The sequence below is a fragment of the Lissotriton helveticus genome, chromosome 5_1, assembly GCF_964261635.1.
Source record: "Lissotriton helveticus chromosome 5_1, aLisHel1.1, whole genome shotgun sequence".
NCBI lineage: Eukaryota > Metazoa > Chordata > Amphibia > Caudata > Salamandridae > Lissotriton > Lissotriton helveticus.
The window spans coordinates 840,710,470-840,727,412 of record NC_136065.1 but is presented as its reverse complement, the minus strand read 5'-3'; the positions used below and the strand labels follow the sequence as shown (position 1 = coordinate 840,727,412).

At 46.4% G+C, this 16,943-nt stretch overlaps 1 protein-coding gene across 4 annotated transcripts in view; it reads right to left on the bottom strand.

The window, feature by feature from the left end:
• Positions 1-16,943, bottom strand: part of SHLD2 (shieldin complex subunit 2) — a 1,059,977-nt gene that overhangs the window by 542,104 nt on the left and 500,930 nt on the right. For all 4 annotated transcript variants that reach the window (XM_078643303.1, XM_078643304.1, XM_078643305.1 and 1 more), the window contains one exon: positions 6,399-6,506. In XM_078643303.1, coding sequence (XP_078499429.1) covers positions 6,399-6,506 — 108 coding nt within the window. The remainder of the gene's footprint in view (positions 1-6,398; positions 6,507-16,943) is intronic.

Below are 16,943 nucleotides of genomic sequence, written 5' to 3'. Positions count from 1 at the left end.
GGACGATTAATCACCTCCCAAAAGGACCTGGAGTCTCTTAGCATTCCTGCCTTCTCTAAATCTTCCCAGGCCTCGCGTCTCAATTCTTCTTTTCTACGCTCTATTGAGTTTTTGTAAGACCGTCTAACTTCCTTAATCAAGGCCCTATCCCGTGATACTACGCTTAAAGCTGTTTTTAAGGCTCTATTTGCCGCTGAGCACTCCGAATCAAACCATTTATGTTCACGGCGATTGATTTTTTTATTGGTCTCAGCAGATTTTTTGCCACATCTTCACATATAATTTCAAAACTCCCTATAATAGATTCCGAGGGGGCTAAATAAGTTAAACAGATCATCACATCAGTTAAGTTAGACTTAATTATATTCTCCTACATTTTACATGATCCAAAGTATCCCATTTCAACCTTACCCCTTGATTACAGTTATATTTTATAGGACAGTCCACAGCCATCCTCTTCGAGGCCTTAATTTTTAGTGAGGCTGTTAGAGGATTGTGGTCACTGGCAGCATTCGGTTCAACCAGGAAATTTTCTAGAAGATCAGAATATCTCCTGGTAACCCACATAAAATCAATCGTACTAGTTCTGCCCCCGCCGTGAAATGTCGGAAAATATATCGCCGAACTGTCCACTAGATTGTTCGCCGGGGATAAGTCATTAACAAGGATAATTGAATTTAATGCGTCCCCCTGAGGAGTATGTTTAAAATGGGCAAGAGGTGAATCGTCAAGATCTAACAACCCGCACACTTTGTTACTGCTTTGCTTACATAGTGTGCAGTTGAAATCTGCAACCCAGATAATACATAAGGGGGAGAATTTTAGTGCTATTTTATCAATTTCTTCTTGTAATTGATTTATGACCCCCGTACTTTGCTCATCAAAAATGTTATAGTGCCAATTGATTAATAATAAACGTACATCTAACATATTAAAACACATGATCAGTTGGTACCAAGGTGAGTCAATTACTTTTTCGATTTCGAGCACCTCGAACCCCACTGAGATCAAGGTTACCAATCCCCCCTTGCCCTCCCTGACAATGATGGTTCTGCCAAAACATTTAGAGACGAATATCCATCTATGTTAACATCCGATCTACTCCATGTTTCCAGGATACAAATGATATCAAATGTTTTAATGTACTGAACCCAGACCTCATCTGTTAGCTTTGGGATAATCCCGGCTACATTCCAGGAAAGTAGGCGTAGCTGGTGACAATTTCTTTGAGGATAAGGTACTTGCATGGCTTGACCATTTGGGCCACTCGGGGTCTGGTCGGATGGAACAGCAATTAAGCCCAAATCTCCCATGCTCGCGCTCATATTATATAACTGGATAGCCAAGTCTTCAATGGCCTGGGTCCCATTTGGGTTAATTGGTTGCAAATTTGAGTCCCTCCGTTGGGCAATGTCACGGACCATAGGGGACTCTTCCATCTCGGGAATAACAACAGGAGGCAGTCAGTCACAGTCATCTAGACCAGACAATGGGGCATATCTGTTTGAGAGGTTTGGTTCAAAAGTGTACGGTATAACCCCATAGTTAATACAGCGATAATCACCTTTGGGCCCTGCTCCGGGTACAAGATTGTGGTGAGGGCTATAAAAGAACCCTAGTGGGAGCACAGATATTTTTGCAGGATAAAACCCTTCATTCCTATTTCCTAGGCATTCAAGTATAAGCCCGACTATACGCGCGGTATTGAAATTCGCCACCACACAATCCCCCCCCCTCCGTTCTTCACCGAATAGCCTACACAAGAACAGCATCTAGCCATTATAAGGTGGTTGCAAATGTCCCAGCCCCAGACCCCCTCTTCTTTCAAGTGTCTATTCAACCAATGCATAATTTTTGCCATTAACTGTTTAGTAGATTCAACCTGGCCTTCCTGTAAAATAGTTACATCCCTCAAAACTACAACCAATGGTGCTGCAGCAGGGGGGAGATTTATTACCCTGGGATCATATCTAGCTATACTATTTCCCTGCCCATAGTGTGTTACAATAGGGTTATGACTGTTAGCCCCAGGGACTTGGGTTGGTTGGTTATCTAAGCCTTGCATGCAGTGAGTTCCAGCCGTGCTCCTGATAATCCCACCGTTCAGCCTATCACCCCTCATCCTCGGCGTGCTCGGGATAAGCTGGGCTGACTCCACAGACATATTCCCATGCTCACTGATGTTAATAGGATCGACACTAACATCTGCAGCTGGTTGAAAGGGGCCAGTGATCAATTTGCCCCAGTAGTTAAGTTCCCTTGTACCAGACACCCTAACGCCAACCGGTGGTTCTCTGACAACCTCAAGCAAATAAAACTTGAGGTACGTCAATTGGAACGTATCTGGAGGCGGGACTACTCCCTGTCATCCAGACAGAAATTTGTTACCGCTCGGAGGGAATACAAATTGGCTATTCTATCAGCCAAATCGGAGCACATCTCTGATAGAATCCTCTCTGCCACTAACAAATCTCGCGAGGTGTTCAGGATTATGAATGAACTGACCACGGATGACAGGACTCTCCCAGTTCAAACTCCGTCCAAAGAGACCTGTGAGGCTCTCAATCTCTTCTTTATTGAAAAAATCATTAAAATAAAAAATTCTATCACCTCTACTCCTCAGCCGTCACCATCTCTGGACACTCTTCCGGGCAATCTATCTTCTTTTACTTTATTTCCCATTCTGGATCCTCCTTCCCTGGCGAAGTTAGCCAATCGTGTAAAATCGGGCTCGCCGGAGGACCATTGCCCTCCCGCGGTATTGCGGGAGGTCTGTCTTAAACTACCGGAGTGTATACTTCCCTTTCTGAATGCTTCCCTCACCTCTGGCACAGTCCCTGGAACCTTCAAGGAGGCCATTCTCTTGCCTCTTCTGAAGAAGCCAGGGGCCGATGCGACTGAACCTTCCAACTATCGCCCAATATCTTTGCTGCCTTACTTGTCAAAACTCCTTGAAGCCCATGTCACCTGGTGCCTCTCTAATTTCATCGAGAGCTTGTGCTTCCTTGAGTCCAATCAGGCCGGCTTTAGGCCGGCCCACTCCACGGAAGCAGTCATCTTGGCAGTCATGGATACCCTGAGAAAGAGCGCAGATGCCAAGAGACCACAGGCTCTGGTTCTTTTGGATATGTCTGCCGCGTTCGACACGGTGGATCACGACATCCTTCTCCACCGTGTCGAACAAGCCGGCATCCGGGGCACAGCCCTCAAGTGGGTGGAGTCATTCCTGACGGGAAGATCACAAGCTGTGCGCCTTGGCCCCTTCACCGCATCTAAATCCCCTATCACTTGTGGTGTTCCCCAGGGTTCTTCACTTTCCCCGTTATTATTTAATCTTTACCTGCGCCCTCTAATTCTTTCCCTTCACAACTGGGACGTCAGCGTCTTCAATTATGCTGACGATTTGCAGCTCGTCTTTCCACTTGATTCTCCTCAGGCGACTAACAACTTTCACGCCGTTATGACCCATATCCATCAATGGATGAATCAGAATCAATTAAAACTCAATCCTGGAAAGACTGAGCTACTTCTTCCTGGTTCCAGTGTCGCTTTTTGGGGTCCGCAGTTTTGGCCTCCCGACCTGGGCTCCCCTCCGACACCACTCAAGGCCGTTAGGAGTCTGGGGGTGACGATCGACGCTGAATTGTCACTCAAGGCCCAAGTGGGTGCCACGATTTCTTCGTGTATGTTCCAACTCCGAAAAATCCGGAAGATCAGGCACCTACTTCCACATGAGGCCTTGTGTCAGGTCGTCATGTCCCTTGTCATATCGCGCCTTGATTTTTCTAATTCCCTCTATCATGCACTCCCGCGTTTTCTTTCACACCGCCTCCAGGTTGTACAAAACCAGGCAGCCCGCCTCATATTCAAGATCCCTAAGTGGCAATCGGCGAGGCCTCTGCTCCGCAGGCTTCATTGGCTACCAGTGAAGGAGAGAGCAGCCTTTAAGATGGGCTGCTTGGTATTCAAATCCCTTCACTGCTCTTGTCCTGTTTTTCTGAAATCTCTGATTACCCTGTATCAACCTGCCCGCTCTCTTCGCTCGGCTTCCCATCACTTGGTTGTCACCCCCAAGTTTAAACTTCATAAATTTGGCGGTCGTCGTTTTGCTCTCCTTGCCCCCAAATTTTGGAACTCCCTCCCTCTGATTATCAAATCCAGTAAATCCCTCCTTCAGTTCAGGAAACTTCTCAAGACTTTTTTATTTACCCTTTCTGAATAAACTTTTTTTCTGCTCATTTACATGTCCCTTCAGCCAGCGCCATGAAACCTCCGGGTGTTAGTGCGCTTAATAAGAATCATTTAACATAACATAACATAACACTTCCTTCACCTAACACCACCTGGGCTACCGTACCCTTATCAGAGGTAGCTGCCTCCCTCCTATTTCTAGTTTGGGACATAGGTAGCGAAGCAGAAGGTTGTGGGATACCAGGTGGCTGATTTGGATTTGTGGGATTAATTATTACTTTAGCCACTATCTCACTAGATCCATTCACCCCCCCCCCCCTCAATACTCCCATAGCTGATGCATGATTGGACACAGCTAAAAGTTCAAGATTAGTCACTTTCTCCTCTATTGCAGTCAACCTATCAACAATTGGAGAGAAAGATGCCGATATTAGGTCCCCCATTCTGGCCCCTAGTCTCCCTTCATTCTCAGCCAGCAGGTTTCCAGTCATAGTCACGTTCTGGATGCCTGCTATACGGACCGTGGAGTTTCAACGTTTTAAGTGCAGCGGCACAACAGCTGTGACACAGCTTTTGGGAAAGAGACCAGTGCATCATACAAGATTCCTTGGATGGGTTGTCCACTTGCAGTTCAATACTGTAGGATATATTTTCAGCCATTTGGAACGTGCATGTCCCCCAGCCTTTTTTGTGGCAAGCCACCTAGTCAGTAGCAAACTTGCACCTTTTTCTTTTTGTTTAATTCTAACTTTCTGACCCACTCTTTCAATTGGAACAAATATAGTCAAGCATACATTATCAGTAGTTTTGGCAAACTTCAGTGGTGCGAACTGCGAAAAGGCAGTGATAACACCATTTTCAATTACATCGGAAGTGCAAAGAAACAAGTTGGGAGTGCATTACTGTGGAACCTAGTCAAAGGTGAGGGCTGTGTCTTAACCTACTAGGGTCTAGAAAATGCCAAGAAAGTGGCCAGCAGGAGTAGCTAGAAATGTGAGCGCTAAGCATAGCCAACCTTCTAGGGACTCAAATCTGGAGTGTGTTGGCTTGTCATCTGGCTGTGCAATGCTTAAGTTGTCTCTGTCCTCAGTTATATCATGAGTTTGTATGTTGGTGGGGTCACCAATATACACGATGCTCAATAGAAAAATTCTTAAAACAATGCACAAGTTGTTGGGCTACTTCAAATAGGTCTTTTGGAATGAGGACTATCCTCTCTGGAGGGTGGTAGACGTGTACTGATGCATGATGCGATCCACTAAGACAAGGCCAACAAACACAATAGGTGAACTGTGTTCCAGCAAGTGAATGGAGCAGCATTGAGTGGGACTGAAAGGCAAAGGGTGAGATGGCAGACATGCAAGCTAAAGAACAGTAGTCAAAGTATTAGATGTCTAAGGTATCTGAATTCATATTTTAAGAGTCGAAGGACATAAAACCAGGTCGTTTTCAGCAAAAGTGTAAACAAGCACTGGCAAAGCCAATCGGTCGGGCGTTGACGGCAAGGAATTTGGTTTTCTCAATGCTTGTTCAAAGGTTTTGCAATACTGTATTGTTGGCGGGTCTACTTGCACCATGCCAATATAGAAGAAAACAACAGGTAAAAGCAAAAATAGTTTTTTGCCTCAAATACAGACATTACCATGGTAATCCCAGTCAGTGAAGGAAAGTACTTTGTGTGCGGGTGTTGTGAAAGAACAGAGTGCCATAACTCACAGGGAAGTTAGCCAATGGCTGTAGTGGGAAGACCCACATACCCATCCTGTACGCTGTGGTGAGTGGAAATAAAACAATGAATGTCACAACAGACCAACAGACTAAGAGGCATGACTGAAATCTCCTATGTACCATTTTAGTCAAATGAAGGTCTTGTATAACACCATATATAGCAAAGGAATAAGTCGAATGAACGGTAAAGCATGCGAAACATTAGGAGAGTGCTTAGTAGCAGTCAATGATTCATGCTTGTAATGACAGAAGAGATCTTAGCTCTGAAGAGTTAAAGTTATGAATTCATACAGTCCTGCATGCATTAATCCACCAATGAACAAAAATGTTTTTGTTATAGGACATATTTCTATTCTGAATACAAATATGCTACGAAGTTAAAAGGAACTGCACATTTTAAAGTCGAGCATATGTACTAAGGACCACATTTCTGTAAAAGTTATTTTAGGCCCAGGCTGTGTTTGTGTTTCTGATCTTACATTCAGCGGGGCGGAGCGCTGAGCAGCTTCCGAAGTTCAGGAGCCTGCTCCCAGCGGTGGACTGAAGTATTGTCTCTCCGTTCCAGCTGTCCTCATTGACGGTAACATCTAGACCAAGATAAAGATGTCAGCAGAAGGCAACTATAATCATGCAAAACAATTCAGCTATTAGATAAGATCATTTCAACTTTTCTCTTACAAAAGGGTGGTGAGATTACATTTATTTGGATTTTATACAGTGTTAATAGGAGGAACCAGGAATGAAGCAACTGATGCAGCCAATGCGTGCAACAGAGACTAAAATGATTAGGTTCTGTTGTAAACATTATGTTTTTCCACTGCTAAGAATGTGAAGATGTACGAGAATATATCTCTTTTAAAGAAATGGCAAGTGATTGTGGTTAGACCACACATTCCTAGCATGTTCATCTATTCTGCAAATGTTATATAAAAAGGTGATAATTAAGCTAATGCAATAGATTGATTGATAGTTAAACATTTCTATTGAGCATACAATTATTAGGTGCAACTAATACATGGAGTTTCTGGAAAGCTGGTGACTTGCAAGAACGCTTTGTCACCAGATGTTTACTGTTTATTTTTTAAAAAGTGTTCATCAATCTCCCGGGCTGAGACGTGTTTAATGCTTTTTACAACACTGTCCAACAAACTCTTGGGCTCAACCATGTATTATGGTGATCCAACACTGTTCAACAATTTCCCTGGCTTAAACTCTGTTTAGTGGTTATGTTAACAGATTTCAAAAGGTTCTTTGAACGAACCCTATAGAGCCTCACTTATAAGGCTACTATAGGTTAGAAAAAAGCTTCGTACCAGGGATAACGGACACCAAAGGCACAACTTCAGCACCGGTACCCACGGAAGGTTGCTGTGTGGCGAGTTGCCTTCATGGGTGACTTGCTGGTGGTGGCCTTATCTACAGCTTTTGAACCAGTTAGCAGGATTGGGACGAATGCCCATCACAAGGGCAAAAACAAATGGAGGCCTTGTTGTATTGGATCGAGGGAAGCACAATTGAGAGCATCTGATCCCCAATCTAAAAAGTGTCAACAGGGCCATGTCCCGCTGGCAATTCTGAGCGAGTAAGGTTCTGGGCCTGGCGATGTGTTAAGCACCCCATATTCCCTACTAGAATGTTTTTTCGATGCCTCCTGCTCTCTTTTAGTTTGCCTGTTGGCCAGAAATGCAGATTTTGCCAAGGATCTATCTAGGCTGCAAGTAACAGAAGGACTATAATAGAGGTGCTGAAGCCCCAAGTCATTCAAGACTCCTTTTACATAAGTGAGCCAAGGTATGTCAAGGCCCTTTACCCATTGTAGGCAGTCATTAATATTAAGGCAGTTTAAGCATGCTTGAAGGTTTAGCCAAACCGTAAGTCAAAGGGCAAGGGGACAGTTTGATAGAATTCACTAAAAGCCAGCTGTCCAATTCCTCATGACATACATAACTGGGGCAAATGTGGGAGGCATAGGACACGGCGGAGAACGCAATGCTCCTCCATTTGTAAAGTGCATCTATTAGCATACCCCCAAAATCCAGTTCAGCCCCATATGAAGCCACTGGCACACACTGTCAGTTAAAAATTTCAATCAAGGGACGAAGTAGTCTGCTACCAATTATTGATGAAATGTCGAAGAAAGCGCCCATAGACTGCTTACATTTTTGACTGCGAATTGAGAGGCTTCTGATCCCGGAAAATGACGAATCGAAAAGTATTATCAGTTGGGAAAATGTTTTACCCTCTGTTAACTATTGCCCTTAATGTTAAAGTTTCGCAGACTTTTCCAAGTGGCCTGCATGCCAAGATTTGAGATTTAAGAGAATTGGTTTCTAAAACTAGATTTAAAAAAACCTGATAAGGATGTCACCAGTCCCTTCAGGATTCTTGGAATGTGCACCCACAGAATTGAGGTGTGTGCATACAGAAGACCAGGAATCAACTAATTTTGACTCTTGGTACATCACTAATTTTGACTCTTGGTACATCTGGGACACTCTGAACCAAGAAAATATTAAAATGTACAGAATCAACAAGATTGGTGCCATTACACAACCCTGGTGGGGTTGTATGACGGAACCACGCATGCGATTACTTTGCATGGCTTAACGACGCCGTCTTTCCCACGACTGCGTCTTTACCAAACATACCTTTACCACGCATGCCTTTACGACAAAATTCATTGTAAAGGCCTGATTGGAAAAGGTAAATGAGTGGTGAAGGTTACAGCCTAGCCCGCTGTCCTGAGCCCTCAAACCGGCCCCCAGCCCTTAAAACTGCCCTGACTCCAGCCCTTAAAACACCCCATCCCCCCTAAAACCTGCCCCTTACCCTGAGCTTTAAAACCGTCCCCCCGTCCCTAAAACTACATTGACCTTCCCCGCCCTGCACCCTATAACCCGGCCCCAGCCCTGAAAACTACCCCAACCATGCCCAAAAAACTACTCACCAAGCCGCAGGTAGGAAAGAAGGAAGGAAGCAGGAAGTCTGGCAGAAAGACTCCAACAACCTCCCACCCCCCGGCCCATTTACTTCAAGTCTAGAGTGCAGACTCTGATTTATTTATTTATTTATTTATTTATTACATTTATATCGCGCATTATCACCGATTGGTCTCTAAGCGCTTGTACTTGGAAACCTAATCATCGCAGGAGGACAGGCAAGACAAACCCCAGGCTTCTCGGAAAAGCACCGTTTTTAACATTCGTCTAAAAGGCAATAAATTTGGTTCCTTCCGTAGACCTGGTGGTAGCTTGTTCCAAGCTGCCGGCAGGGTGGTTGAAAATGCGCGTCCACCAAGGGTGGTCAGACGATAACGCGGGCTTACCAAAAGAGTGTCCTCAGACGAGCGCAAAGTTCTTCTAGGGATATACTGCACCAGTCTAGCTTTGATGTAACTGGGGGCATTACCAAAGACCGCCTTGTGTGCGATGCATAGACCTTTAAACAGGATCCTCTGCCTGATGGGAAGCTAATGTAATTGGTATAGAAGAGGAGAGGCATGCGTGCCTCTAGCTTTTCCGAAAATCAGTCTAGCTGCATCATTCATCACAATTTGCAGTCTCGAGAGTAATTGCTGGGAAAGCCCAACATAAAGGGCATTCCCATAATCCAGTCGCCCTAAAATCATTGCCGACACCACCGTCCTTAGAGTGGAAAAAGACAACATTGGCGAGATTTTCCGGAGTTGCCTGAGGAGGCCAACGCATGTGCCAACCACCGACGACACTTGATCTTTCATGGATAGATTGCCATCAATGTGGGTGCCCAAGCTTTTTACCACCTTCGCTGGTATCGGGGCCGTACCCAACTCCTGAGGCCAGAGAAGATCGTTCCACGGGTTGCCCGAGATGGTGATGGGCAACACTTCGGTCTTCTCTGGGTTGATCTTTAAGGAGTTGGAGGACATCCAGTTACTCATGAACTTTAGAATGTTGTGTAACCTAGCTTGGGCTTCAGATGGATCCTCAATTTGTATGATAATCTGTGTGTCGTCGGCATAGTTGTAAATCTGACACTCCATCTGGTTTAAAGCGGCAATCAGAGGCTGCAAGTATATATTAAAAAGGAGCGGCAAGAGGGCGGATCCCTGCGGTACCAAACAGGTTATTGCCGCTGATGTAGAGATCAAATCTGACAACTGGACCCTCTGCGATCTTCCCTGCAGAAATGAAGTCAACCAGCCCAGTGCGGTCCCCCCGATGCCTAGATCTCTCAGGCGTTTCAGCAGTAGGTTGTGATTCACCGTGTCAAACGCGGCTGAGAGATCTAAGAGCACCAGGGCCCCGGGGATCTTTTTGTCAGCTCTACATCTTAATTCATCCAAAATGGATATCATCACCAGCTCCGTGCTGTGGTGTTTTCGAAAGCCTGCCTGATTCCGCTCTAACAGAGCGTTGGTTTCCAGATGTTTTGAAAGGTGTATCAAGACGTGCTGCTCCAATATTTTGGCCAGGAAAGGTAATTGAGAGATGGGCCTATAGTTTTTTTTATTTTTAACGTCGGCGCCCGGTTTCTTAAGGAGCGGTATCAATCTAGCTTCTTTGAACGAAGTGGGAAACTGACCCATCTCTAAAGATCTATTGAAGAGGGTAAGTACATCCTCTTCCAGACCTAACATCGCTAGTTTGAAAACATTAGGTGGGCAGGGATCTGCCTGCGAGCCAGAATTTACTCTCTCTACTAGACTGGCCAACATTTCCTTAGTGATCAAAGGAAATGTATTTATACGCTGATGTACCTCAGGGGGTTCTGGCGCAATAAGTAATGGACAATCCAAAATTGGTGTCCGAGATATTTCACTCTGGATGTCTTCAATTTTTCTTATGAAGAAATCCTGGAAATTCTGACAGTCTACCTGTGAGAACTCTGGTTTCTGCTCTTTAATGTTCCTCAATTCCTTGAGTACCTTAAAGATTTCTTTTTGCGGAACCCGGGCTGACGCTATTCTGTTTTAAAAAAACTCTGCTTTACGAGCCAATATAGCCCTTTTATATTGTGCGACTTCCTGCACATATATATTCCGGGCGTTGTTGTTATAATCCCTCCTCCAGGCTCTCTCCACCTTTCAAAGCGCCTGTTTCTTGGATCTTAAGGTTTCATCAAACCAGGGAGCCCCCTCCCTCTTTCCACCCATTTCACCTTTTTTACTGGAGCCACAATATCAATGGCTTTTTCAATTTGTCGAGTAATTTTTGGCTGCCTACCTCGACATTCTCATTAGTTATATCTAGATTCGACGGAGTTTAGAAGATGACCGACCAACTCTTCCTTATTGATGTCATTCCATCTTCTTACCATTTTCCACGCCGTTCTCCGTCTGTTCCCAACCTGATTAATCTTTCTCTGGCCTGTAATGAGATAGTGATCCGACCAAACGCATGGTGCCACAATAACCTTGTCAAGCAAGGAATCAGTGGTCCATACCAGGTCTAATGTATGGCCTCTGGCATGAGTGGGGCCGGTCACTATTTGACTCAAACCCAGGGCCATTAGAGCCTCTTCGAAGTGAAGTGCTTGCCCTACCTTTGGGGCAAGCTCCCAATGAAAATTAAAATCTCCCATTATCATCAGATTCTCATATCGAGACCTGAGGTCATGTACGACCTCCAGGAAGTGATCCAAAAAGGTTGGTTCAGCCCAGGGAGGACGGTATATCAGTAAGATGACCCAGAAAGTTGAGCCCCTCTCAAATTTCACTCCTAGGGCCTCTGCTCCACCAAGATTTTCCGCGCAAATCTTTTCAGTCTTCCAGCCATTGTTATAGAAGAACGCTAACCCCCTCCTCTCTTTGTTCCCGGACGATTGAGGCAAAGAGCCTTAAAATCCGGGGGGAGAGAGGCTACCAAATCAGGTGTTGAGGACTCCTCCAGCCACGTTTCTGTGACCCCTAGAATATCAACACCATAATCCTGTAATAGGGAAAAGAGTTCTAAGTGGTGCCTCTGTACGGAGCGAGTATTCAACAGGCCGTACTTAATAGTAATGTCAGCCGTCCGAATGTGTCTCCTCTCCTTCGGCGGTAAGGCCTGATAAAGCCCCTCCTGTCGTAATGTGGCTATACACTACTGGGTGGGTTGTAAATCCACTCTATTACATTGTAATAAAGAAATTCTATCATACCTAGTGATAAGGCCAGGGGTTGTGGCCCCTGGTCCCGGCTTGGCGCGGATGGGCGTAGATGGGCTCGCCTCTGGCGAGCCTCCGGCGCGCCTACGGCGTGGCCGCTGCGCGTCAACGCTGAGCGTAGGCATGTGGCTGGTTAAAATACACGTCGTACAATAGCCGCCTGACAGCTAGAACGCTGCCCTAAGATGGCGCCCAAAAGCACGTCCTCACTATCCCTATTATGGCGATGATGTTTGTGGCCGTGGTGAGAGACCCGCTAAAAACAGCGGTGAGGGAACAATTTATGATGCAGGTGAGTGGGCATACACCTAAAAATTCGGTAGGGAAATTAATATCCCCTTTAATAAAAACTGTAACTACAAAAGTAAATGCCTTAAAAAATAGACGCGCTGCCGGTGGTATTAAGCGCTAATGCCCTCTGAAAGCCCTCTGGTTACAATACTTCTCTAAGTGGCCTTCTCCTGAGTAATTCAGTTCCGTTCTGTACCACGCTAATGCCTTTACAATGGAAATCATCGCAAAGGTATGCGTAATAAAGAGATATGGGTGGAAAAGGCATATGCGTGAGAAAAGCAAGTGTGGTAACGCTTGCATTCTTACGGCACGCATGGTTCCGACAAGGTTGTTAATGCCATTTGCCCAGTGCCGGACTCCTTGCTCCAGCCGGAATGTCTCCCTGAATTAATGAATGACAGAACTTGTAAAGCGCCTGAATCGCCCCCAAAGGGGCATCTCTGTGCTAGAGCAGCAGGAATGCATAGCCAGTGACATCAGTTACTGAAGAGTTCTGTTTTCATGAGTTTCCTGAAAAGGAGGAGATTTGAGCACCTACGTAGGTGTACAGGTAGTGAGTTCCATTACCGTGGAGAGAGGTAAGAAAAAACGTTGACCTTCCCCGCACGGAGTTTCCTGTAAAACAAGAATAGTTTTCTCCCCTGAACAAAGAGATCTGCCAGGTTGATAACAAATACATTTTTCCGTAAGATAGCTAGGACCTCTGCATGTGCTTTATGAACAAAACAGCAGACTTTGAACTCAATTCTTTGGCGGATGGGTAGCCAATGAAGTAATTTCAGCAATGGATGGGAGGCTGTTCTGGAGAGCATATTGAGAGCCAAACGGGCTCCGTGTTCTGAACTACCTGCAGCCTATTCAGCTAGGATTCATTTGTGGCCGCTAGAAGGGCATTACAATAATCGAGGCAACTGATTACCAAGGCTTGAATCAGAGTCCTGCATACAGATGAAAGAAGAAGATAGAATACTCTATGTAGAAGACAACGTGTGGAAACAAATACCTGAAATGGCCACTACTTGATCTCCCATAGTAAGAGAGTGGTCCAAATGGACGCCCACGTTTTTTTGCCATCATTTATGGGGTTGGGGATAAGCCCAGCTCGAGTGGCCACCAATCTGAAGACCACAAAGTTTGAACGCTACCAAATAGTTACATTTCAGTTTTATCAGCATTAAGCTGGAGGAAGTTATCCGTCATCCTGCCAGAAATTGCTCGCATACCATCTGCGAAGAGAGATTTGGTTGAGGCTATACTAATTTCATCAAAAAAGAGAGGAACCCTTGGTTTCCCAAAGGACTAGGGTTCAAAAAAGAATTATTTTCAAAAGGTGACCTCTGGGCGCACAAAATTCTTTGGTGTAATTAATTTCTCTCACTTTCACTCGGAATATACATGTTGCACACTCCTCGAAACACTCTTCTCAAAAGCTCCAAATGTTACCCTCAAAATCACCCAAGTATTGGCACAAAAATACCTAATTGCTTGTAGAAATCATTTTAAAATGTATTATCACAAAAGTTCATAAAATCATTTTATGAATTCAAAACATCATAATCACTTTTACTATGTTTACACCATAAAAACACATTAAAATCACATAAGAATAAACAGTAAATCCTACAAGAGTTCATGCAGACAATAACCTTTGTCTTTGAATGCCACAATTAAATGCTGCTAATTTTTTTTAAAACTAAACACCTTATCGGCTACCAAGTTTTTTACCATCTAAGGTGATAGATAAACAATTAAATTTTGGCTGTGCTAATTGCGTCAACGCGTTTCGAAGGTTTAATCCTATAACACCTTATTTTTCAAGACCGTAGTTATTACTCCTGTTCTTATATAATATTACATTCTGTGATGTTCCCACCATGTTTGTGTGGCCCCCTCGGCCGTACTCCTAACCGTGTTCTTTTTCTTTAAAAAATGTTCATTTAGTAGCGACGTGTGCCATAAGTTTAAGAAGTCTCATTCTTCTGGACTGGCATTCGTATTAAAAAAAAAAAAAAGGGTTGAAGTCTGACTTGAATAAAGAAACTTGACTTCAACGCTTTACCCACACTCGCTCAGTTGTGTTCTATTCTTAAACACCGCTCGTTTTTAGTGGCTGTTACACACACTCTTCTGTCTGGAAACGCCCTTTTTGGGTCTCGCTGGTAATGCATCCAAAGGATGCATGTGTCCAGCTGGAGACGTATAGTTATCGGTCTGGGGGGAAGGAGGACAAGAGGGTGTACGAGCTTTTTTCCTGGATTCGTGTGCGCGAACGCGCACGTTCCGTCCTGCGCCGCGCCGTGCACTTCCCTCCCATCAGCCTAACGCGCATGCATGCACACAGACACACACACACACGCGCGCACACGCACTTACACTTACTTACTTACACTTACTTACTTACACACACACACGCGCAGGCACCCACACAGGCAACCCCCTCTCCCCTCCTTTCTCTTACCTAACCGGGCTTCTTGGGAGCCTCGCAGAGCACTCGAGCTGCTCTGCCATGCCTGCAAGATGCGGGGCTCTCCCCTTAGGCTTGGGGGTCCTGCAGTCTCCTCGCTGGTCTTCACCCGGGCCCCCTCCTGGGTCCCGGGACTTCAGGAACGGCACTTCGCTGTCGCTCCGGGGCCGGGCTCGCGCTTGGAAACGAAACTTGGAAATGTTGCACATGCGCAGGGAGCCCCCGCCCTCCCACTCCTCCCAGGCCGGATGCTGAGCTTGTTTGGATGAGCACTTCTTCTTGCACCGCTCCTGATGCCGCTGCACTCCTGCAGAGGGAAGGGTTAAAAGGCAATGCTATCGATGACGTTGACCAGAAGACCAAGTATTTTTAAAATGAACTTGACTACGGAACCCGTTTCTTAGGTACCCGGCAGTGGGGGACAAGGTATCCCGAGCGATGGTCCCTACCACCTCCAGAAAGATTTCGGGGGGCGTTTACGTCTCTACATATACACGGTGCGTGTTCCAATGGGCTATTTGCCAGGTTTCGTAGACGGTGTTCTCACACCGATACGAAAAGCAGCCCTTAGCCCAGCGGGGGCTCCATGACCCATAGGGCCAGTGGGGACCCGGTTCCCCATCACAGAGCAGGCGTGTAGGGGGGCAGTCAGAGATCCCACTCACACAGATGCACCAGAGAGCAGTGTCAAACAGAGCACGCTCACACGGGAACCGACGCACAAGTGCAGAGGGCTGGGAAGGGCCCTAGTGACAGAGCACGCTCACACGGGCACCGATCAGGCTCACACGGGCACCGATACACGAGTGCAGAGGGCCTAGTGACAGAGCACGCTCACACGGTGCCAGGCTGTAAAGTGCCCTCAGCAGTCCCTGCTGCGGTGGTCGCTGGAACCCGTGCCGTGCACCAGGGTCACACACGCACCTTCACCGCACAGCTTACTGCACGGACCTGCATATAGCACGGGCTCGCACGACACTCGCTGTGCAACACGTCCCAGGGGACGTAAAGGCGGAACGCGCTATATAGCGCGCCTGTGCTCCGGGGCACCCCACTGTGGACCGTGCTCCCCATCCCGGGAGCCGAGAGTGCAGCACGAACACAGGGGGCCGGCTGTGCTCCCTGGGGCCACGCCGTGGGATGTGCTCCCAGGGACCAGATTATGTAACATGTCCCCGGGCTACCGGCTGTAGACTGTGCATAAGGACCTGACAAATGCACCGCGACCTAAGGGCTCCGGCTGTGCTCCCAGGCACCAGACCTCGGAACATGCACTCGGTGACATGCTGAGAACTGTGCTCCCGGGCCCCCGTGGAGAGGCTTCCTCCCAGGGGCCAGACTATGCAATACGCTCCCAGGGACAACACAACGCACCACGATCTCAGGGAGCAGAGCGTGAAACGTGCTCCTAGATGACAGGCTGTGCTCCCAGGGCCAGACACACACGTTGTGGTGTTCCCAGGGCCCAGGGGCTGACCGGGGACTGAGCTCCCTGGACCACACTATAGGCGGCGCTGCAAGGAGCTAGACTATGTAACGCAGACATAGGGGCAACACAACCCAGGCATCCTTGTGCGCTCTGTGTGAAACCTCAGCTTCACACCATGGCCTCCCCGGGAAGTTGTTTTTAAACCTCTCAAATGTGCACTCTTCCGGTCGGCCCTTTAACGGCGTCCCCAAGCCAGGTCCGCCGAGGCGGGGCAACTGCCCGCTTTAGTGTAGTGAGGAGTAGGGTGACCACCTCATTACAGATATTTTTTTAGGTGTACTTAGTGTAAAAACCACAATACCCAGAATGCATTATGCTATGGCACAGAACAAGTAGTAGAGCCAGCATCATCCTAAAATTTAATCACAGGACCTCTTTGGTTAAATTAAAACACAATATAAGAAAGAGGCAAAATCTCTCTCTCTCTCAATCTCTCTCTCTCTCTCTCAATCTCTCAATCTCTCTCTCTCTCTCTCTCTCAATCTCTATCTCTCTCTCTCTCTCTCTCTCTCTCAATCTCTCTCTCTCAATCTCTCTCTCTCTCTCAATCTCTCTCTCTCTCTCTCTCTCTCTCTCTCTCTTCCCCACCTTTTCTCTCTCTCTCTCTCTCTCTCTCTCCTCCTCTCTCTCCTCCTCTCTCTCTCTCTCCTC